This window comes from Pseudophryne corroboree, chromosome 3 (assembly GCF_028390025.1).
Source record: "Pseudophryne corroboree isolate aPseCor3 chromosome 3, aPseCor3.hap2, whole genome shotgun sequence".
NCBI classification, from domain to species: domain Eukaryota; kingdom Metazoa; phylum Chordata; class Amphibia; order Anura; family Myobatrachidae; genus Pseudophryne; species Pseudophryne corroboree.
In genome coordinates this window covers 32,489,884-32,514,870 of record NC_086446.1, presented here as the reverse complement: position 1 = coordinate 32,514,870, position 24,987 = coordinate 32,489,884, and the positions used below count along the sequence as shown (strand labels likewise).

The following is a 24,987-nucleotide window of genomic DNA, read 5'->3' as shown; positions in this document are numbered from 1 at the left end:
GCGGAAGTGAAGTGGAACGCACAGGGCGGAAGTGGGCTGTGTAACATTACTAGTCAGAGGAGGCAGCTGCTGGGGGCGGTACTATCTAGTGACAGCAACGCCTACTCCTGTAATAGGGACACACACAGAACCATACTTGCCTACCTGACCCTCTCCATGAGGGAGAAAATGCTCTGTTCCTGGACTTTCCTGGTAATGTATGACTGCCATCACCTGTGGTGAAACACCTTTCTTATCAATTACCTAGCTCACCACAGGTGATGGCAATCATACATTACCAGGAAAGTCCAGGAGCAGAGCATTTTCTCCCTCATGGAGAGGGTCAGGTAGGCAAGTATGACACAGAACATACATGACACATATGGTACATGGTCATACATGACTGCATGATCCTCCCTTACTTCCTCACGGCAAGATCCCAGTTCCCTTTTTATATACAGGTGTGTGTGTGATGTCCTGCACTACTAGTATATGCTGCATATACTCATAATACATCTATATGTACCACATATGTATCACCCACCTATTCCACTACCATTACTGTATGTTCCCCTTATATGTTCCTTTTATAAATACCTATACTGCATTATTTGCACATTTTGTTATGTTTCAGCCTTATTCTAAATTGGAATAAATTTATTTTTTCCCCTCAAAATTCTACACACAATACCAGACAAACTGGGGCCTCTTTCCGGCCCTGGCATACGTGCATGCGCGACAAGCGAGGGGCGTGCGGACACTGCAAATGGGGGCGAGCTGTGAGTCAGGGTGTATGGACTTACGGCACACCTCCATATTGCTAGGTAACGGGGCACTACGGGCGGCAGCGGTGGATGAACCAGAGAGCCGGGAGCTGCGCTGTGTGCGGCCTTCCAGGCTCCCTGTGGACCGGAACGGACCACCAGTCCATCGGCCCTTCTGGCATTTGCCAGAAGTGCCAGATGGCCAGTCCGGCCCAGCACAATATCCAATAACGACAACGTGAAAAAAATTTTTTTTAGATTTTTGAAAGTTTCTTAAAAATAAAAAACTAAGAAATCACATGTACATAAGTATTCACAGCCATTGCTCAATACTTTGTTGATGCACATTTGGCAGCAATTACAGCCTCAAGTCTTTTTGAATATGATGCCACAAGCTTGGCACACCTATCTTTGGGCAGTTTCGCCCATTCCTCTTTGCAGCACCTCTCAAGCTCCATCAGGATGGATGGGAAGCGTCGGGGCACAGCCATTTTCAGATCTCTCCAGAGATGTTCAATCGGATTCAAGTCTGGGCTCTGGTTGGGCCACTCAAGGACATTCACAGAGTTGTCCTGAAGCCACTACTTTGATATCTTGGCTGTGTTTAGGGTCATTGTCCTGTTGAAACATGAACCGTCGCCCCAATCTGAGGTCAAGAGCGCTCTGGAGCAGGTTTTCATCCAGGATGTCTCTGTACATTGCTGCATTCATCTTTCCCTCTATTCTAACTAGTCTTTCAGGTCCTGATGCTGAAAAACATCCCCACAGCATGATGCTGCCACCACCATGCTTCACTGTAGGGATGGTATTGGCCTGGTGATGAGCGGTGCCTGGTTCCCACCAAACATGATGCCTGGCATTCACGCCAAAGAGGTCAATCTTTGTCTCATCAGACCAGAGAATTTTGTTTCTCATGGTCTGAGAGTCCTTCACGTACATTTTGGCAAACTCCAGGCGGGCTGCCATGTGCTTTTTACTAAGGAGTGGCTTCCATCAGGCCACTCTACCATACAGGCCTGATTGGTGTATTGCTGCAGAGATGGTTGTCCTTCTGGAGGCTTCTCCTCTCTACACAGAGGAATGCTGTAGCTCTGACAGAGTTACGATCGGGTTCTTGGTCACCTTCCTGACTAGGGCTCTTCTCCCCCGATTGCTCAGTTTAGACGGCCGGCCAGCTCTAGGACGAGTCCTGGTGGTTCCGAACTTCTTCCATTTACGGATGATGGAGGACACTGTGCTCATTGGGACCTTCAAAGCAGCAGATATTTTTCTGTACCCTTCCCCAGATTTGTGCCTCGAGACAATCCTGTCTCGGAGGTCTACAGACAATTCCTTTGACTTCATACTTGGTTTGTGCTCAAATATGCACTGACAAGTGTGGGACCTTATATAGATAGGTGTGTGCCTTTCCAAATCATGTCCAATCAACTGAATTTACCACAGGTGGACTCCAATTAAGCTGTAGGAACATCTCAAGTATGATCAGTGGCAATAGGATGCACCTGAGCTCAATTTTGATCTTCATGGCAAAGGCTGTGAATACTTATGTACATGTGATTTCTTAGTTTATTTTTAACAAATTAGCAAAAATCTCAAAAAAACTTTTTTCACGTCATCATTATGGGGTATTGTGTGTAGAATTTTGAGGGGGAAAAATGAATTTATTTCATTTTGGAATAAGGTTGTAACATAACAAAATGTGGAAACGTGAAGCGCTGTGAATACTTTCAGAATGCACTGTACCTACATTGCTACTGTATATACTTACTGTATATATTGAAGTATCAAAGTAATTGCATAGGTGCTTAGTATCGCTGTAGCCCGGCAAATTACAGCAGCTTAACGTTGCATCAATACCACAACTGGACCAAAGACCTCTGGTGAGATGTTGACCCATGACGTTTGAAAAGCTTCCCACAGCTCCCTAATATTTGTAGATGGAGGATCTTGGGTGCGAATGGACCTCTCCACCACGTGTCATAAATGCTAGAGTGTTTGTTGGCAAATATTGTGGCCACACCATTCGTAGGAACTCTCCTGAATGCTCCTCGAACAAATTATGGGCAATTCCATTGTCGTGGTGGCTACATGAAGTTCATGAAGGACTGCTAATGGTCACCAAGCAATGAAGCATAGAAGTTACCAGCCAATGACATCAAACCATCTCACAAATCCCATGCCACGTGAACACACACCCCACACCATTATGGAACCACCACCAGCCTGCATGATTCCTTGTTGACAACTGGGATCCATGGCCTCATGGGGTTTGCTCCACACCTGAACCCTACCATCAGCCCAAAACAAATGGAACCATCACTCATCAGATCACAACACGTTGCCAGTCCATCAGGGTCCAATTAGAGGTGTCACATGCCAGGCAAAGTGCTTTAGTGTTATTAGGGGCAGTCTGGTGTGTCTTCTGCTGGATAACCTCGATGATGGGCAACCATCTATAAGGAAACCATCAATGGTTTTGCCCATCGATGGTCCCCATTACTTTAGTATTGAGCTGAATGTGGGCCAATCAGAGCCCAGGGGCGTGGCTTCATTGGTGTCAGGGGGTGGAGCTATGCTACATTTCCCTGACACCCTAGAGAAAAAATGAAAAAATTATTTGATAGCTCTTTACCATCGATGGCGGGAAACCATCTGGTTCTCCCCATCGATGGTAAAAGTAGTTACCATCGGTCATAGACCATCAATGATTTAGAATCATCGATGGTCAGTGTCCATCCCTACATGGAAGCTAAGTATCTATGCTTTGATCTTCTGGATATACGTCTGGTAACTCCTACATTGAATATGGATGTGATTTGAGCCAGTGTTGTTTGTCGGTTACCACAGATAATCCTGACCAGAAGCCGCTGGTCATGATCATTGTCAGCCACTGCACTGTCCACAGTGGGAGGTAATGCCTTCCATGCGGTATTCCTGGTATACACATGACACAGTAAGTCAGGAATGTTGAATGTCCACACAACTTTGGAAATGGAATGTCCTATCGCTTCGGGCACCTACAATTATGCCCGGTTTGAACTCTGATAATTCACATTGCCTTGCCATGAGTAACCTAGCCGGTATTCAGACTGACTCAAGAGATGTCAGAATACAACTAATGCAGGTCTGGGCATTTTCAAGACGTCACAGTACAGTGGTGACACCATTACTTTTACATACAGCTATTCTATCACTATTGGCACTTCAGTGTACCTCATGTATATTCACCTATATTGTTACATGTATCTATTATATATACCGATAATGCTAATATACTGTTTGTAAGGCAAATATATACCTATACTATAAGTACATGCTATATATATCCTCCTAAATATACCTATACTACTAGTAGTATATATATATATATATATATATATATATATATATATACTAATTTATATACTACTCAAATGTATGGACCATTTATACCTTCATTGCTACTGTGCCGGCACCTAGCGATCACAGATTGGTCATGGGACCTGGCCAATAGGGGATTTTCTCTTATCATCAGTAACTGACTGCACTGACTCCAGCTACTGCACAGTGGGTGGGCATTTTTCTGCCACCATCAGGCTCCTCCCACTGGCACCAAGAACTGCTTATTTCCACTCCTACCATAAGCACTTGAAACCGCTTGCTGCTCTGCATGCATGAACACACTGCTGACACACCTCCTGACTGGCGTTGGCTAACCTCCAGAGGTCACTGACCTGGACCAGGCCCTGTACGGTAGCTGACAGAGGGCAGAACTTGGAGACACTGGGCTCAGTCCAGACCAGGCTGAGAACGGGACTGCGTGTGTTGTCTTGAAGGCAATATGTTTATTAATCGAATAATCTTAAAAAGGGGATACAGCATAGAGATGTTCACAGCAGTTCAACACTTCTGGATGCCACAGAATGTATATCAACTCAGGGTTCACAGCCCTCCTTTATATCTTACTCCAATGCACAATCTTACAAGGGGTAGTTTCACACTGGGTCTCTTTAACCAATCAGGCTATCTCACAAAATATAAATACATATTTCATACGTACATATTAATGGCCAGAGCTGCCAGCTTCTATGCGAGGACCGCAAATTTCAGTTTAACTCATGCTATTTCTGATATTTTTATATATTAGGTCATTCTAAGTGAACTTTTTTTTTTAATCATTTGAGTATAATTTGACTTTTAAAAGAGCGTCATGTCCAGATATCCCAGGTGTAGCAGAGCAAGAGCAGCAGGACTGAAGGGTCCAGTTCAGTCGTTGCCTCAATCAGTTGTCAGCCAGAAGCTAGGCCAATTAAACGGCACCTGCAATCAGCCTTTAAGAATGTGTTCAGAGAAGATGGTGACTAGCATCCAGAAGTGGGTGTGGGGATGTCAGGGCCACTGATCCTGTGACATGATCCTGTGCCAAAGGGACGAAACGTGGATTTTCGTCACCCGGGGCAAGGCAGTAATTTGGCGTGCTCCCCCCCAAAAAAATAAATAACAAAAAACAAACAATCCCTGTCAGACTAAAATAAGGAGAGTTGCACCCCTTTTATACCGCCAGCGAGTAACACGAGTTATTGCACCTGAGCACGCATAACCCATGTTGCTGCTCTGTGTAAAAGGGTTGAGTTGGAATAATCCAGGTTGACAGACCCGGTATTCCAACTGGGCAGATAGCGGGGTTTAACCCGGCAAACTGTGCAGTGTGGTCGATGGACCCGGCTTTCCGTTTACAGTCTATGTGCGGGCGGCGCTTGGAGATCATGTGATCTCCAAGCACCGCCCCCATCGCTTCACCGGCAACATCCCCAACCCGACAATATGCCTGGCTGGTAACTCCGGTGGGAAAGGGGGCTGACGCGGGTCACAGCCCGGTAGAACCCGTGTCAGGCTCCCGGCTGCGACCCGCGATTTGTGGTCCAAAAGCCGTATTGTGGTAGACTTACCATGGTTAACTCTCTGCAGGGTACACTGGGTTTCAAAGGGTAAACATTAGGTGTAGAGTGGATCGTGATCCAGAGAGGCACCAACAGGCTAAAACTTTAGGCTGTCCCAGGATGCACTGGGGCCTCCTCTATAACCCTGCCACCAGGCACTGTGAGCTCAGTTTCGTTAACCAGTCCAATGCAGAAGCAGCTAAAAGAGAAGGCAGATGTTAGTCACATATAACCACATTCTCACGACAGGAGAAGGGACCATCGGCTGATGCCACACAAACCCATGGAAGCTAGGTGCGTCAGGGTGGGCGCCCTGTGGAACCCAGTGTACCTCGCAGATAGAGAGTTAACCATGGTAAGTCTACCATAACTCTCCTTTTCTGCTGCAGGGTACACTGTGTTCTACAGGGAAAACATCGGGTGATGTCCTAAAGCAGTTGCGCAGGGGAGGGTACGCGCCTTAGCGAGTATGAGAGGCCGGCGTCCAAAGGAAGCATCCTGGGAGGTAGAAGTATCAAAGGCATAGAAACTAAAGAACGTGTTCGCTGAGGACCACATAGCGCTGTGCACAATTGTTCTGCGGATGTGTCACGGTGGGCCGCCCACGAAGGTCCAACAGACCGAGTAGAATGGGCTTTAATGTCAACAGGAGCTGGGAGTCCAGCCTGTGCAATCACCATTCTAATCCATCTGGCCAAGGTTTGCTTATTCGCAGGCCATCCACGTTTGTGGAAACCAAACAGTGTAAAAAGGGTATCTGAATTCCTGATAGAGGCAGTCCTCTCCACATATATAGAGATCCCTTACCACACCTTAAGACCGCTCTGTGGGGGACAAGTCAGAAGAGAAAAAGGCTGGGACAACAATCTCTTGGTTAAGGTGAAAAGATGACACCACCATAGATAAATAACCTGGGCGAGTTCTAAGAACTGTCCGGTCATGATGGAATATTAGAAAGGGTGGACGACAGGACAAAGCGCCTAAGTCCGACACCCGTTTAGCAGAGGCAATAGCCAGTAAAAACCGGACCTTGGCTGTGAGCCATTTAAGGTCCACTGACTCAAGAGGTTTAATTGGGGACTCTTGCAGGGCATTCAGGACATCAGACCGATCCCATGGAGCCACCGGAGGGACATAGAGATGCTGAATCCGAAACACACCCTGAGTGAATGAATGAACGTCAGGTACAGACGCAATCTTTCTCTGAAACCATACCGACAAGGCAAATATGTGAACCTTGAGGGAGGCCAGACAAAGACCTAAGTCCAGACCTTGTTGCAGGAAAGCCAGGATTCTGGATGTTTTGAATCTATACGCATCATAGTTCTTATCAGCACACCAGGTGAAGTAAGAATTCCAGACCATGTGATAGATCCGGGCAGATGCCGGTTTGCGGGCTTTGGACATAGTTTGGATGACCGCCTTAGAGAATCCTTGGCCCTCAGGAGTGATGCTTCAAGAGCCACGTCGTCAAAGCCAGTCTGGCCAGGTCTGGATAGCGACAAGGGATTTGTACAAGGAGGTTTGGTTATTGAGGAAGTAGAAAAGGACGCTCTGTCGACAGACCCTGCAGGTATGAGAACCAATGCCATCTGGGCCACGCCAGAGCGACTAGCAATAGTATTCCTCCTTCTTGCTTGAACTTCTGCAGGACCCTGGGCAGGAGTGAAACTGGAGCGAACACGTAGGGCAGCCAAAAGTTCCATGGAACCGCTAGTGCGTCCACGAACGCTGCTTGAGTAGCCCTTGTCCTTGATCCGTAGACCGGAACTTTATGATTGTGTCGAGACGCCATCAGGTCTACATCTGGTATGCCCCACTTGTCCACTAGGAGTTGAAAGACTTCTGGATGAATACTCCACTCTCCGGCGTGCACGTCCTGGCGAGTGAGGAAGTCCACTTCCCAGTTGAGGACACCTAGAATGAACACTGCCGATATTGCTAGCAGATGGAGTTCCGCCCATTGAAGGATTTTTGACACTTTCAACATTGCCATGCAGCTTCGAGTGCAGCCTTGATGGCTGATGTATGGCACAGTGGTGGCGTTGTCTGACCGTACTTGAACAGGCCTGTTCTGTACTAGAGGCAGGGCAAGAGACAACGCATTGAACACTGCCCACAACTCCAGAATGTTTATTAGAAGGAGTGATTCCTCCTTGGTCCACCGATCCTGAAAAGAGTGTTGCTCCAACATTGCGCCCCATCCCCTCAGGCTGGTGTCTATTGTCAGCGGGACCCAGTCGAAGATCTACAAGGGATGGCACCTGCTTAATTGCTGGTCCTGAAGCCACCAGGTCAGCGACAGACAAACCTCCGGAGTCAAAGTGGTCATATGAGACCTGATCCAGTGAGGGAGGCCATCCCACTAGGAAAGGATTAACATCTGCAGAGGGCGGGAATGAAATTGAGCGTACTCCACCATGTCAATTGTCAATACCATTAGGCCAAGTACCTGCATCGCCGAGTGACACTCTGTTGCAGGATAGAAAGTATCTTATCCTGTCCTGAAGTTTCAGGGCTTTCTCCGGAGACAGGAACAGACGTTGACTGTGCGTGTCCAGGAGTGCTACCAGGTACACCATGCTCTGAGCTGGGACCAACGAGAATTTTTTCTAGTTGATGAGCCACCCGTGGGCTTGTAGGAAGCTTACCATCAGTGTAGATGACTGAGGACATCGCGGGAGTTTGCCAGGATCAGCAGGTCTAGATACGGCAGGATCCTGATTCCTGACAAAGGAGGTGCGCCATCTTTACGGCCATGACCTTGGTGAAAATCCAAGGAGCCGTAGCAAGTCCAAATAGCAGATCCTGGAACTGATAGTGTAGGTTACTAGCAGTAAACCGCAGATACTGCAATAGGTATAAGCAGGTATGCAACCTGTATATCCAGGGATACCATATAGTCTCCGGGTCCCATCGCGAGTACTACTGAGCGCAGCGTTTCCAAACGGAACTTGGACAACCTCTCAAACATGTTTAGTGATTTGAAGTTGAGAATAGGCCGGAAGGACCAATTCGGTTTCAGTACTAGAAACAGGGTCGAGTCGTGACCACTGCCTCTCTGGGACAGAGGTACCGGCACAACCACTCCTGTATCCAGTAGAGAACTCACAACCTGCTGCAAAGCTTGTGTCTTTAACTTATCTGAGGGGATGACTGTGGCACAAAACTGGTGAGGGGGACGTCCTTTGAATGAGGCTGCGTACCCGTGAGAAACAACTTCTCGCACCCATACGTCTGAAGTGGTCTTTAACCAGACCTGGGTGAACTGCAGAAGTCAGCCTCCCACCCAGGGGTCCCCAAGGGAGAGGCCCACTCAGTCATGCAGCAGGCTTGTCTTGTTTAGAAGCAGTCTGACAGGTCGCCCAGGACTGCTTTGTCTTGAGCTAAGTGGTTATGGGAGCACAAGATTGTCTCGGGTATGCCTGACCTTTTGCTTTACCTTGAGGCCGAAAGGAACGAAAAGTGGAACCTTTTGCCTTCTGTGCAGAAGAATTAGTATTTGGGAGGAAGGCAGTCTTAGCAGCTGCCAGTTCAGACCCAATTTTAAGTCTTCTCCAACTAAAATTTCTCCCTTAAAAGAGGGGACCTCCAAAGGTATTTTTGGAGTCCAGGTCCACCTTCCATAACCTCAACCACAGAATACGGCTTGCCAGGACAGACGTAGTCGACGTCTTGACCACCAACACACCCGCCTCAGAGGATGCCTCCTGTATGTAATAGGTGGCGGTGGTAATGTATTGTCTGGCATTGACAGATATATCGTCGGTCAGCTCATCCTCTATTGCCTGAACCCATGCTTCGATACCTTTAGCAGCCCAAGAGGCCACAATAGTGGGTTTATGTACAGCACCTGTAAAGGAGTAAATAGATTTCAGGCATCCCTCCACACGCTTATCTGTCATTTCTTTCAGAGAAGTGACAGTGGTGACAGGCAGAGTGGATGACACCACTAGGCGGGTGACATGAGAATTCACCGGCGGTGAATTTTCCCACTTGTTACATAACTCTGCAGGGAGAGTATAGCGAGCCAAGGCCCATTTAGAGAGAGAGGGAACTTTTTTCACCTAGATTAGCCCAGGGTTCCTGCCTGATGTTCTCCAAATGGTCAGAATGGGGAAATAGATATTTAACCACCTTCTGCCTCTTAAACATACCAGTTTTCTTTGTGACAGTAGTGGATTACTCAACATCATCAGTGTTTTGTAGAATTTGCTTAATAGAAACCACTAGAGCAGGAACATCAATCTGTAATTCAGAGTCCTTGTCAGAAACTCCTGATTCAGTGTCTGACAGGATAGTACCCCTCATTTCAGATGAAACATCTGAGAGATTAATGGATTCAGAGGAGGAAGCAGCCCGCTTAGATGACCCAGAGATACAGGAGTGACCTGGGGTAGATTTTTGTCTGACCAAGGAATGAGTCAACTGCAACTGGTTAGACAAATCATCCGCCAAAGGTGGATTCATCACAGGGACAAATTGAGGCTGTAATGGCACAGGTGGTCCCATAGGGGGCGTTAGGCGTTCCACTAGAGTACCTAGTAGGTTTGAGAATGCAGCTCAGTATGGCTCCTGATTGGGTACAGGAGCTGCGGACTGACTAAGGGATGTATGGCACACAGTACACAGACCATCATACACAGATTCCTCCCTCAGGTAAATCTGTGGTGCATACTCTGCATGATGCAGGAGCGTCCCCAGATTTCCCGCCCTTTCTGTTAGACATTGTATACAAATGCAACACAGAGCGTATTAGTACGATGAAGCCAGAGAGTGTATAATACCTGCAAATAATTCCGGTATTATGTGACTGAGTCCCCAGTACACAACATTTGCAAATAATTCGGTATTATGTGACTGAGTACACAGTAGAATACACGCAATAGGTAAATACTGTGACGCACTATATAAATGACCCTGACGCACCTAGTCCCCTAGGGTACAGAATATAGTGATAGATTTTCTGGGAAACACTGATAGTGAAACCTTACAGCAGAAACAGGCACACACAGTCACATTAGCAATGCAGATAATTACAGTATCATACGACACTAAAACTGCACTGAACTAATATATGTGTGTACATATATATATATATATATATATATATATATATACATACACTGCTCAAAAAAATAAAGGGAGCACTTAAACAACACAATGTAACTCCGAGTCAATCACACTTCTGTGAAATCAAACTGTCCACTTAGGAAGCAACACTGATTGACAATCAATTTCACATGCTATTGTGCAAATGGAATCGACAACAGGTGGAAATTATAGGCAATTAGCAAGACACCCCCAATAAAGGAGTTGTTCTGCAGGTGGTGAACACAGACCACTTCTCAGCTCCTATGCTTTCTGGCTGATGTTTTGGTCACTTTTGAAAGCTGGAGGTGCTTTCACTCTAGTGGTAGCATGAGACGGAGTCTACAACCCACACAAGTGGCTCAGGTAGTGCAGCTCATCCAGGATGGCACATCAATGCGAGCTGTGGCAAGAAGGTTTGCTGTGTCTGTCAGCGTAGTGTCCAGAGCATGGAGGCGCTACCAGGAGACAGGCCAGTACATCAGGAGACGTGGAGGAGGCCATAGGAGGGCAACAACCCAGCAGCAGGACCGCTACCTCCGCCTTTGTGCAAGGAGGAACAGGAGGAGCACTGCCAGAGCCCTGCAAAATGACATCCAGCAAGCCACAAATGTGCATGTGTCTACTCAAACGATCAGAAACAGACTCCATGAGGGTGGTATGAGGGCCCGACGTCCACATGTGGGGGTTGTGCTTACAGCCCAACACCGTGCAGGACGTTTGGCATTTGCCAGAGAACACCAAGATTGGCAAATTCACCACAGGCGCCCTGTGCTCTTCACAGATGAAAGCAGGTTCTCACTGAGCACATGTGACAGACGTGACAGAGTCTGGATACGCCAAGGAGAACATTCTGCTGCCTGCAACATCCTCCAGCATGATCGGTTTGGCAGTGGGTCAGTAGTGGTGTGGGGTGGCATTTCTTTGGGGGCCACACAGCACTCCATGTGCTCGCCAGAGGTAGCCTGACTGCCATTAGGTACCGAGATGAGATCCTCAGACCCCTTGTGAGACCATATGCTGGTGCGATTGGCCCTGGGTTCCTCCTAATGCAAGACCTCATGTGGCTGGCGTGTGTCAGCAGTTCCTGCAAGACGAAGGCATTGATGCTATGGACTGGCCCGCCCGTTCCCCAGACCTGAATCCAATTGAGCACATCTGGGACATCATGTCTCGCTCCATCCACCAACGCCAAGTTGCACCACAGACTGTCCAGGAGTTGGCGATTGCTTTAGTCCAGGTCTGGGAGATCCCACAGGAGACCATCCGCCACCTCATCAGGAGCATGCCCAGGCATTGTAGGGAGGTCATACAGGCACGTGGAGGCCACACACACTACTGAGCCTCATTTTGACTTGTTTTAAGGACATTACATCAAAGTTGGATCAGCCTGTTGTGTTTTTCCACTTTAATTTTGAGTGTGACTCCAAATTCAGACCTCCATGGGTTAATAAATTTGATTTCCATTGATAATTTTTGTGTGATTTTGTTGTCAGCACATTCAACTATGTAAAGAACAAAGTATTTAATAAGAATATTTCATTCATTCAGATCTAGGATGTGTTATTTTAGTGTTCCATTTATTTTTTTGAGCAGTGTGTATATATATATATATATATAAATAAAACACAGCGCGGTCCTAGATCGGAGGTATATATCAGAATACTTGTACAATATATTCTGCAATAGGTACACTTTTACTTAACTAACGCTGTCTATACAGAGACATGTAGAATACTCAAGTGTTTGTAAAGTCACTGCTCTGATGTACAGGTGGATTTACAGAGCAGACCTTGTCCTACAGTCCTAGAGACCAGCCGCAGCTATACCTAAGATGGTGCCCAGCATCCAGCATCTCAGTCTGGGAGTGAGGGAGAGTGTGAGGAAGCTCCAGGGCAGGAGAATCTGCAGTAGATGTCGCCCTGGTCCGGGGAGGGGCTGCAGGTCAAGCGCAGACTCCCCTATGCTGGGCCTCATCACCGGTACTATGGAGCCTTATTAACATGGGCGTTAGTACACCCGACATGTACCTCTATGCCCTGGTGGACATAGTGGGGTCCCTGCTCAGTGACAGTGTGCATGCCAGAGTCACAGTCTGTCTCCCTAGACTGCGACAGGAATGCGATTTAGTGGCGGGTCCCACCTGGGAGACTCTCTTACCTCCTCCCCATAGCAGCCACGTGAACCAGGAGACCGTATGCGACAGTGTGCCTAAAGCAGGAGCGTCTCTGCCGCAAGCACTCAGGAACAGGCCGCAGGAGTATGCGACACCGCTAGGGAGGTGATGGAGCTACAGTGCTGAAGTGTCACCATGACATACAGCGCTGACAGCCCAGTTTTGAAGAAAATTTTATGTCAGAAAAAGATTTTCCAGGGCACCCCTGTTAGTGACTGCTTCTACAGGCACCAACTCAAAACTGAGCTAACAGTGACTGGAAGCGGGATTATAGAGGCCTCAATGCATCTTGGGACAGCCTAAAGCTTTAGCCTGTTGGTGCCTCTCTGGATAAAGATCCACTCTACACCCCAATGTTTCCCTGTGGAAAACAATGTACCCTGCTGCAGAAAAGAAAATGTAGCACATCTACGACCAGTCACACAGACATGCGGGGGGCAGCACAGGGCTAGTCCACCCCGCATGTCAAGCCTGACCCCCCCGCACAAGTACAAAAGCATCTCACGGTGGCGATGCTTTTGTACTGGAGGAGTAGCTCTCTACCAGCACAGCTGCTGCGCGCTGGCAGGGAGCTACTCGTCGCTGTCCAGGTCGCAGCGGCTGCGTGTGACGTCAAGCAGCCACCGCAGCCCGTCCCCCGCATGGTTCGGGAACGCCTGCGTTGCCCGGACCGTGCCCCCAAGGTGGCGGTCCAACGTCGCCGACCCACCCCCCTCTTGTCCAGCGGCCACCACCGCCTGTCAATCAGGCAGAGGCGATCGCAGGGCTGAGATGGCCGTCGGCTGTCTGGCAGCGATCACATCTGAATTAGACCCTAAGTCCCCAATATCCCTAGAGAAATTGTAGACACGTGGTGGAACATATAAACGAGAGTAACTTGTTTTGTGACACTCCCAGAATTGATGAAAGAATCCAGCAACCGATGCTTACACTTAAGACATGCTCCAGTTTTGTTCGCTACCATGTATCTCCTCTGCCACTGAGATATATAGGCTCTGTGCAAGGCTTTCAAATGCACTTCTTGGAGCATGGCGAAGTGTAGAACATCCATAGTTTTCTCCTACTGTAACATTAGGTGGGTGGAAGAGTTGTGCCCAATGTAGCTTGCCTTTTAAGAGTAAGCTAAGTCCAAGGTCTACTGTCAGAGTACACAGCACATTGGCAATAGTGAGTTTTACAAGGATAGTACCCAAAGAACGTGTCAAGGCCACCAATGTATCTGGCTCAGAGGAAGAGGAGACCACAAGAGAGACTGAATGTAATGCCTGCCTTGTAAGTACATGTAAGATGAAATTGTGGAAGATGGTATCTCACCTTCGCCAAACCTTCCACCAAACCCCAACCCCTTGTACAGCAAATTAGGAAGTCACCAGTAAATCCTCTCTGTTGGCTGAACATTGGGGGACTGAAGGACTTAAAATAAGATTTTACTCACCGGTAAATCTATTTCTCGTAGTCCGTAGTGGATGCTGCGGACTCCGTAAAGACCATGGGGAATTAGACGGGCTCCGCAGGAGATAGGGCACTCTAGAAAAGAATGGCTCCTCCCTCTATGCCCCTCCTCCAGACCTCAGTTAAGGAAACTGTGCCCGGACGAGCTAACATTACAAGGAAAAGGATTTTGGAATCCAGGGCAAGACTCATACCAGCCACACCAATCACACCGTATAACTTGTGATAACCAAACCCAGTTAACAGTATGAACAATTACAAAACATCAGACAACCTGATGTAACATAACATAACCCTTTGTTAAGCAATAACTATATACAAGTATTGCAGAAGAAGTCCGCACTTGGGACGGGCGCCCAGCATACACTACGGACTACGAGAAATAGATTTACCGGTGAGTAAAATCTTATTTTCTCTAACGTCCTAAGTGGATGCTGGGGACTCCGTAAGGACCATGGGGATTATACCAAAGCACCCCAACGGGCGGGAGAGTGCGGATGACTCTGCAGCACCGAATGAGCTAACTCAAGGTCCTCCTCAGCTAGGGTATCAAACCTGTAGAACTTTGCAAATTTGTTTGAACCCGACCAAGTAGCTGCTCTGCAAAGTTGCAATGCCGAGACCCCTCGGGCAGCCGCCTAAGAAGAGCCCACCTTCCTTGTGGAATGGGTCTTTACTGATTTTGGATGCGGCAACCCAGCCGCAGAATGAGCCTGCTGAATCGTGTCACAGATCCAGCGAGCAATAGTTTGCTTTGAAGCAGGAGCACCCAGCTTGTTGGATGCATACAGGATAAACAGCGACTCCGTTTTCCTGACCTTAGCCATTCTGGCCACATAACTCTTCAAAGCCCCCACTACATCTAGTAACTCGGAATTCTCCCAGCCACTGGTAGCTACAGGCACCACAATAGGTTGTTTCATATGAAAAGATGACACTACCTTCGGCAGAAATTGCTGACGAATCCGCAATTCTGCCCTGTCCATATGAAAAACCAGATAGGGGCTTTATATGTGACAAAGCCGCCCATTCCGACACACGCCTAGCTAAAGCTAAGGCTAAAAGCATGACCACCTTCTACGTGAGATATTTTAACTCTACTGATTTTAGTGGTTCAAACCAATGTGATTTCAAGAAAATCAACACCACGTTCAGATCCCAAGGTGCCACTGGAGGCACAACGGGGGCTGTATATGCAGCACTCCCTTACAAAGGTCTGAACTGCAGGAAAAGAAGTCAGTTCTTTTTTAAAGAAATGACTAAGCCTGATATCTGGACCTTAATGGATCCTATTCTTAGGCCCAAAGACACTCCTGATTGTAGGAAGTGAAAGAAAACGGCCCAGCTGGAATTCCTCAGTAGGAACATTCCTGGCCTCACACCGAGCAACATTTTTTTGCCATATACGGTGATAATGTTCAACCGTCACATTGAACACTGTACATTATAGTAGTCTACACTGGAGTCAAACGCCGTGTCTATCTCAGCGTCCCTTATTTTGGATAGTGAACCTTGAGAGACTCTAACGATCTCTGCGACATAAGGACAGACATGAGTAGATTTCCTGTCCGTTCTCCAAACTCAGGTGCAATAAATTCACCTTAGCACATATCCAAACAGGTGTCGGCGACGGAGACACCCACTCACACACATATTTGCTCCATCTTCTTGGAACATACAGGGCCCCTGTTGCAACCAAGCCTGTCTTAGAGGCCGAGGCCATGGGTCCTCTGTGAGCATCTCTTGCAGCTCTGGATACCAAGTTCTTATTTTGCCAATCCGGAACAATGAGTATTGTTCTCACCCCTCTCTTCCTTATGATTCTCAGTACCTTGGGTATGAGATGACGAGGGGAAAATACATACACCGACTGTAACACCCACGGTGTCATTTGCGTATCCACAGTTATCGCCTGAGGGTCTCTTGACCTGGCGCCATACCGCCGTAGCTTACTGTTGAGGCGAGATGCCATCATGTCTACTTGTGGCAGTTCCCACCGTCTCGCCATCAGCGTGAAAACTTCTTGATGAAGTCCCTACTCTCCCGGGTGTAGGCCGTGCCTGCTGAGGAAGTCTGCTTCCAGGTTGCCGGGAATGACTGTGCGCTTACGTGATTCTCCGCCCAGCGAAGAAATCTGGTGGCTTCCATCCTCGCCACCCTGCTCCTTGTACCGCCTTGGCGGTTTACATGAGCCACTGCGGTGATGTTGTCTGAGTGAATCAGAACCGGTTGGTCGCGAAGCAGGGTCTCCGCTTGACTTAGGGCGTTGTATATGGCCCTTAGGTCCAGGATGTTAATGTGAAGGCAAGTCTCCTGACTTGACCAAAGACCTTGGAAATTTCTTCCCTGTGTGACTGCCCTCCCACCCTCGGAGGCTTGCATCCGTGGCCACCAGCACCCAGTCCCGAATGCCGAATCAGCGGCCCTCGCGAAGGTGAGAACTCTGCAGCCACCACATGAGAGACACCCTGGCCCTGGGGGATAGGGTGATTAACCGATGCTTCTGAAGCTGTGATCCGGACCACTTGTCCAGTAAGTCCAACTAAAAGGTCCTCGCATGGAACCTGCCGACGGGAATGGCCTCTTATGATGCCACCATCTTTCCCAGGACTCGAGTGTAGTGATGCACTAACACCTTCTTTGTGTATATAGATTTCTGACCAGTGTCATGAGCTCCTGAGCTCTCTCTATTGGGAGATGCATCCCTTTCTGGCCTGTGTCTAGGATCATGCCTAGGATGGGCAGACGAGCTATCGGAACCAACTGCGACTTTGGAATATATAGAATTCAGTCGCGTTACCGTTACACTTCCCAAGAAAGTAAGACGCTGTTCAGCAACTGCTCTTTTGATCTCGCTTCTATGTAGAGATCTTCTAAATACGTGACAATAGTGACACCTTGCTTCCACAGGATCACCCTCACTTCCGCCATTACCCTGGTCTAAACTAGTAATGACAATCCCGTACCGCAATACTGAGGTACGCCTGATGAGGTGGGTAAATGGGGACCTTAAGGTATTCATCCTTATGTCCCGAACCCCCTTTCAGGCTTACAATGACAGCTCTAAGCGATGCCATCTAGAACTTGCCCCTTTTCAGGTATATGTTCAGGGATTTTAATTCAATATGGGTCTGACCAAACCTTTTGGTTTTGGGACCACAACATGGTCAAATAAAAATAATCCCCTCCTTGTTGAATGAGGGGAACCTTGACCACCACCTATTGAATATACAATTTGTGAAATGCAGTTCACACTGTTTCCCACTTGTGAGGGGAAGCCGTCAGGGCCGTCGGTGAGGGGGCATTTTTTCTTGTATCCCTGAGACACAATATCTAACAGGTAGTGAACCCACTTGCGGCTGCACTTCCGAAAGCGTGCCCCCACGGGCCTAGCTCCGCCTGTGGAGCCCCAGCGACATACGGTGGATTATGTAGAGGCCGGGGAGGACTTTTCTCTGCCCCCGCCTCTGGCAAGAAAGGACGCATCTCGGACTTTCTTGTTTCTTTATTCTAAAAGCTACATTTGATAATGTTGTGCTTTCCTAGGCCGTGCAGGGATATAAGGCCAAATATCAGAATTACCAGATATAGCCGTGGAGACCCGATCCGATAAACCATCTCCACCCAATCCTCAGCCTTCCATATGCCTCTTAAGGCTGCATCGTCTGTCCATTGTACAGGACACGTCAAGCAGAAATCGACATAGCTTTGTCACTAGGACCCAGTATACTCATGTCTCTATGGGCATGTTTTTATATATATATATATATATATACACACACACACACATCTCTTAAGACAGCATCATTAATATAAATATATATATATATATCCCTACATATATATATATATATATCTCTATACATACTAGGGTCTATATCTGTGCTGATAAGGTACCTGTTCACGCTGCCACAGCGCTATAAACCCATGCCGACCCAATCGCCGGTATAAGTAGTGTACCATAATGTGCACGCTATCTGCAGGATCCCTGAGAATAGCTGTAGCATCAGGGCTGCCTTTTGTGACACCCTAGGGGAAGATTTCCATATTATCCTGGCCCTAGTGGGTAAAGGATACTGTCTGAGAAATCTTTGTAGGAAGCTGCAGTCTTGTCTGGAGTTTCCCGCTCTTTTTCCTCATGAGAGGAGGGAAAGTTACCTCAGCTTCCTTTCCCTTACACCTGTGTACCCTCATGACAGGGACAGATGAGTCATCAGTGATATGCACATTTTATTACAATAAACATATATTGAATACTGTACTGCCAAACTGGCTGTAATTTTGCATTATCATAGTCGACACTGGAGTCAAACTCTGTGTCGATATCAGTGTCTATTATCTTGGATAGTGAACATTGAGAGACTCTGACGGACTCTGCGACATAGGGACAGACCTGGGTAGATATCCTGTCTGTTTCCTAACCTTAAAGGGCTGCTGGAAGGACTGCCGTGCCCCAGAGAGCAGCAGTGGCGATATCTACGGGGGTCACTCAGCCCCCTATAACATGAATACACAGAAAAATGAGAAATCGCGTCTGCGCTCGTCAAAGAATACAATACATGAAAAGATGTGCGGTATCTAATGAATAGTTATCAAAGTTGACTGAATTGATGTGTCGCGTAATGTCAATAAAACGTTTTGAACCTTTCCTTGTGTGTCTTTATTTCTGATTCTCCAAGCTTGGATAGGTCTGTTCCCTTGGTCGTGTGGGACTATGATGTGTTTTCTCCTTAGCAGTATCTCGAATATTCGTTCTCCGGGTTTCCTCCTGTACTTCCTTCAAGGGTATCGAGATGGTTCTTATCCTCAACGATTGGAGACAAAGAGACAGAAATAGCCGCTGATAGTGTAGTAGGCGTATTGCAAATAATGGAAGTGTCTTGTAGGAAGATCTTTAGAAAGATGGTGGCTGCTAATTGCGTACCAGTACTCACGTGAAAGACGTGATGTACCCCTCGCGTAAAGGTATCTTTGGTGTTCTTATGGTTTCTCCTCTTCCTCTAGACAGAATCCTTTGTAGTTCTTATCCTCGGGAGTGAGAGAGGAGATGGAACAGTTGATAGTGTAGTAAGTTTTATGATAGAGTGAATGAAAGGTAATTTACTCTTCTAAACTGATCCATCAGCCTCTGATTTCTGCAGGAGGAGGAGGAGGAAAGAGATCAAAGTGCATGAGCCAGGGCTGCATGACCAGTATGGAGTGACTGCCGCCGCTGCCCCGATCACCGTCTTCCGATGGCCACAGACTCCCTGCGAGAGTGAGTGCGGGAGGAAGGCAGACGGACACCCTCCTCCACGTCCTCATCATCATCATCACCACCCGGGTCTCTAATTCCTCTCAGGAACAAGTAACTTATGCGAGGGTCTAGGAGTAGATCCGGCAGGAACGGACTTTGGAATAAGGAGCATCTAGAAGCAGCAGAACCATCATAAAGATACCCTTATACAAAAGTTTCCACATTGTACAGTGTGAGTTGGGTACGCCCATTATTCCTCTCATCTATTTTATCTGCATGAATGTGACCGTATATGACAACATATCAATCTAAAGATACCTTTATGTGTTTTACACCCCCCTATATGGATGTGAGTACGGTATGCACTCCCCCAATATAAATCATAAGTTTAGAAGGGTAAATTACCTTTCATTCACTCTATCATAAAACTTACTACACTATCAACTGTTCCATCTCCTCTCTCACTCCCGAGGATAAGAACTACAAAGGATTCTGTCTAGAGGAAGAGGAGAAACCATAAGAACACCAAAGATACCTTAACGCGAGGGGTACATCACGTCTTTCACGTGAGTACTGGTACGCAATTAGCAGCCACCATCTTTCTAAAGATCTTCCTACAAGACACTTCCATTATTTGCAATACGCCTACTACACTATCAGCGGCTATTTCTGTCTCTTTGTCTCCAATCGTTGAGGATAAGAACCATCTCGATACCCTTGAAGGAAGTACAGGAGGAAACCCGGAGAACGAATATTCGAGATACTGCTAAGGAGAAAACACATCATAGTCCCACACGACCAAGGGAACAGACCTATCCAAGCTTGGAGAATCAGAAATAAAGACACACAAGGAAAGGTTCAAAATGTTTTATTGACATTACGCGACACATCAATTCAGTCAACTTTGATAACTATTCATTAGATACCGCACATCTTTTCATGTATTGTATTCTTTGACGAGCGCAGACGCGATTTCTCATTTTTCTGTGTATTCATGTTTCCTAACCTTCTTTGTGCAATAACTTTATCTCAGCACTAATTTACACATATCCACACAAGTGTCGGCGTTGTCGACGGCGACACCTTCTTACACACATTATCTCCATCTCCTCCTTATGGGAGCCTTCTACATCAGACATGTCGACACACGCGTACCGACACACCATACACACAGGGGAAGCTCTTTTTGAAGACAGCTCCCCCACAAGGCCCTTTGGAGAGACAGAGAGAGAGTTTGCCAGCACACACCCCAGCGCTATATGACCCAGGAAAAAACACAGTAACTCAGTGTTTACCCAGTAGCTGCTGTATTATATGATTTGCGCCTAAATTTATGTGCCCCCCCCCTCTTTTTTTCACCCCTCAATAGTGATTCTGCAGGGGAGAGTCTGGGGAGCTTCCTTCCAGCGGAGCTGTGAAGAGAAAATGGCGCTGGTGAGTGCTGAGGAAGAAGCCCCGCCCCCTTCATGGCGGCTTTCTGTCCCGCGATTTTGTGTGAATAATGGCGGGGGCTCATGCAGACATACAGTGCCTACCTGTATGTCTGCTTACTTTTGCCAAAAGGTACCTTATTGTTGCCCAGGGCCCCCCCTGCGCCCTGCACCCTACAGTGACCGGAGTGTGTGGTGTGCTGTGGGAGCAATGGCGCACAGCTGCAGTGCTGTGCGCTACCTTATATGAAGACAGAAGTCTTCTGCCGCCGATTTCACTCCACGCCGTGCTTCTTGCTTCTGGCTCTGCGAGGGGGACGGCGGCGCGGCTCTGGGATCGGACCGCCAATGGTTAGTACCTGTGTTCGATCCCTCTGGAGCTAATGGTGTCCAGTAGCCTAAGGAGCGCAACCTATCCCGCAGTTGGTAAGGGTTGCTCCTCTCCCCTCAGTCCCACGTAGCAGAGAGTCTGTTGCCAGCAGAAGCTCTCTGAAAATAAAAAAACAAATCAAAATACTTTTCTCTCAGCAAGCTCTGTAGAGCTCACTAAGGTGCACCATTCTCGTTCGGGCACAGATTCTTAACTGAGGTCTGGAGGAGGGGCATAGAGGGAGGAGCCAGTGCACACCAGTAGACCTAATTCTTTTCTAGAGTGCCCTAGCTCCTGCGGAGCCCGTCTAATTCCCCATGGTCCTTACGGAGTCCCCAGCATCCACTTAGGACGTTAGAGAAATGTTATATAACATGACCCACAGCCATCAGTGTCCTGTGCCCCATTAAGGTGCCAATGACAGAAGCAACCTGAATGAAGTCCAAAGACAAGATGAGAGAGGTTCTTACTCTCTACCAAGATGAGGAACATTGTTACAAAACCATATTTATTACCGAATCCATTAGAGATAATTTACCAACTAGAAATTACGCAGCCACAAAGAGCATTTAGTTAAACACACATACACCTGGTTATTGGTACAGTGCAGTGTCTCTCAAACGGTGGTGCAGTTAGCAAGGTTAGAGACACCTACCACCCACAGCAGTGGTGGCCAAGATGTCAAATGCAGAGCGGCGACACAGCTTCCCTTTCCATTAGCTGTTAGAGCTAGCTGTGGAGGTGAAGGATTCTGGGAGGTGGACTACCAGGTTGTAGAGGGGACAACGTGCTATTACAGATTACAGCACTAATAGTAAGAATCTCCTCACAGCTTGCGTTTCAGAGTATGGTGAAAGGAAACAGTCTCAGATCACATATTATATCTCCAGCCGAGATTATAAATGACTCAGGACTCTACATAACAATGTTATTTTATGGTTGCTGTGAACAGAAATACCAATATATAATAAGGAACCTGTAATTAGGTCCTTACAAGTCTGATGTTGATTAGGGTGATGTAAAATACCACCCATTGGTGTAGATGGTGTGTGTATATCTTGTTATATAGACAGCCTGGAGCTTTGACCTAATGCCCAGAACTCAGTGATGACAATGTACCTTTGTGTACACACTCTATAAACAAATTTACACCTATTTTTAGAACATTTATTAATATCAGCTTTCACAATAAACTATTGATGCTTTAGATCTATCAGTTCATTAAAGTTGCTTTCCTCTTCTGTGCATTTTCATATGCATAACAGGATGTGATTTCTGTGTAAAACATTTCCCACACTCAAAAAAATTAAAATGGCTTCTCAACTGTGTGACGTCTCTGATGTGTAACAAGAACAGATTTGGTAACAAAACATTTCCCACACTCAGAACATGGAAATGGCCTCTCACCTGTGTGACTTCTCTCATGTGTAACAAGATTTGATTTCTGTGTAAAACATTTCCCACACTCAGAGCATGGATATGTCTTCTCACCTGTGTGACATTTCCAATGTTTAACAAGAAATGATAACCGTGTAAAACATTTCCCACACTCCGAGCATGAAAATGGCTTCTCAGGATTGTGACTTCTCTGATGTTTATCAAGAACTGATTTCTGTGTAAAACATTTCCCACAATCAGAACATGGATATGGCCTCTCATTTGTGTGACTTCTCTTATGTGCAACAAGATTTGATTTCTCCGTGAAACATTTCCCACATTCAGAGCATGAAAATGGCTTCTCACCTGTGTGAATTCTCTGATGTGTAACAAGAATAGTTTTGCTTGCAAAACGTTTCCCACACTCAGCACATGGAAATGGCCTCTCATCTGTGTGACTTCTCTGATGTGTAACAAGTTCTGATTTGCATCTAAAACATTTCCCACACTCAGAGCATGGATATGGTTTTGCACCTGTGTGACTTCTCTGATGCTTAACAAGACATAATTTCTCAGTAAAACATCTCCCACACTCAGAGCATGGAAATGCTTTCTTACCTGTGTGACTTCTCTGATGTGTAAGAAGATGTGATTTCCGTGTAAAACATTTCCCACACTCAATACATGGAAATGGTTTCTCACCTGTGTGACTTCTCTCATGTGTAACAAGACATGATTTCTGTGTAAAACATTTCTCACACTCAGAACATGAAAATGGCCTCTCACCCGTGTGACTTCTCTGATGTGTAACAAGATGTGATTTCCGTATAAAACATTTCCCACACTCAATACATGGAAATGGTTTCTCACCTGTGTGACTTCTCTGATGTATAACTAGTTTTGATTTGTGTGTAAAACATTTCTCACACTCGGAACACGGAAATGAGCTCTTGCCTGTCTTAGCTGACTGATGGGTAATAAGCTTTGTGCTCTGTGTAAAACATCTGCTATCTACAGAACTGGGAAACACCTTGTCTACTCTAAGAGCGGTGATAGATGGACCACTGTCTGTGTTATCAGGAGAACACTCCTCATGTTTAGAAGTAGCTGATGATATATCTGCACTATGAGAGACTGAATGTATAATTGAGTTAAGAGGGTTTTCTCCCGGAGAATCTTGCGTGATGTTATCTTCTATTTTACCATCTGGAGATAAATGGAGATGTTCCTCTGATCTATACCAGTGGTGGTTTCCATCTGCTGAGAATAAAAACAGGATTTAATACCTACCGGTAAATCCTTTTCTCCTAGTCCGTAGACGATGCTGGGGTCCACTTCAGTACCATGGGGGTATAGACTGTTCCGCAGGAACCATGGGCACTTTAAGACTTTTTCAGAGTGTGAACTGGCTCCTCCCTCTATGCCCCTCCTCCAGACCCCAGTATAGGAACTGTGCCCAGGGAGACGGACATTACGAGAAAAGGATTTACTTTTAAGTTAATGGTGAGATACATACCAGCTCACACTTCAACCATGCCGCAAAACATGTCATTCAACAAAACATGCCAATGGGCATGAACATTACAGAAAATGTGCTGAAAACATTTTCAACAAATTAACAACTGCAGGTAAAGTATGCACTGGGTTGGGTGCCCAGCATCCTCTACGGACCAGGAGAAAAGGATTTACCGGTAGGTATTAAAATCCTATTTTCTCATATGTACTAGAGGATGCTGGCGTCCACTTCAGTACCATGGGGTTATACCAAAGCTACAGTACGGGCGGGAGATTGTGCGGATGTCCCTGCAACACCGATTGACCAAACTTTAGGTCCTCGTCGGCCAAGGTGTCAAACTTGTAAAACTTAGCAAATGTGTTTGTTCCTACTCAAGTAGCTGCTCGGCAAAGTTGTAATGCCGAGACCCCCTGGGTAGCTGCCCAGGATGAGCCCACCTTCCTAGTAGAATGGGTATTCACCGAATTCGGTATCAGCAATCCTGCCGTGGAATGAGCGTGCTGAATCGTACCTCTTATCCTTCGCGCAATAGTTTGCTTAGAAGCAGGACACCCAATCTTGTTGGGCGCATACCGTTCTTGTGACAAATTCTCAAAGCCCTGACCACATCCAGAGACTTTGAAGCAGCAAAGGTGTCAGTAGCCACTGGCACCACAATAGGTTGGTTTATATGGGAA

General features: G+C 46.8%; 1 protein-coding gene across 1 annotated transcript in view; it reads right to left on the bottom strand.

The window, feature by feature from the left end:
• LOC135057108 (zinc finger protein 91-like) overlaps positions 1–24,987 on the bottom strand; it is a 133,394-nt gene that overhangs the window by 43,630 nt on the left and 64,777 nt on the right. The window contains exon 6 of the mRNA XM_063963009.1: positions 22,727–24,054. Coding sequence (XP_063819079.1) covers positions 22,727–24,054 — 1,328 coding nt within the window. The remainder of the gene's footprint in view (positions 1–22,726; positions 24,055–24,987) is intronic.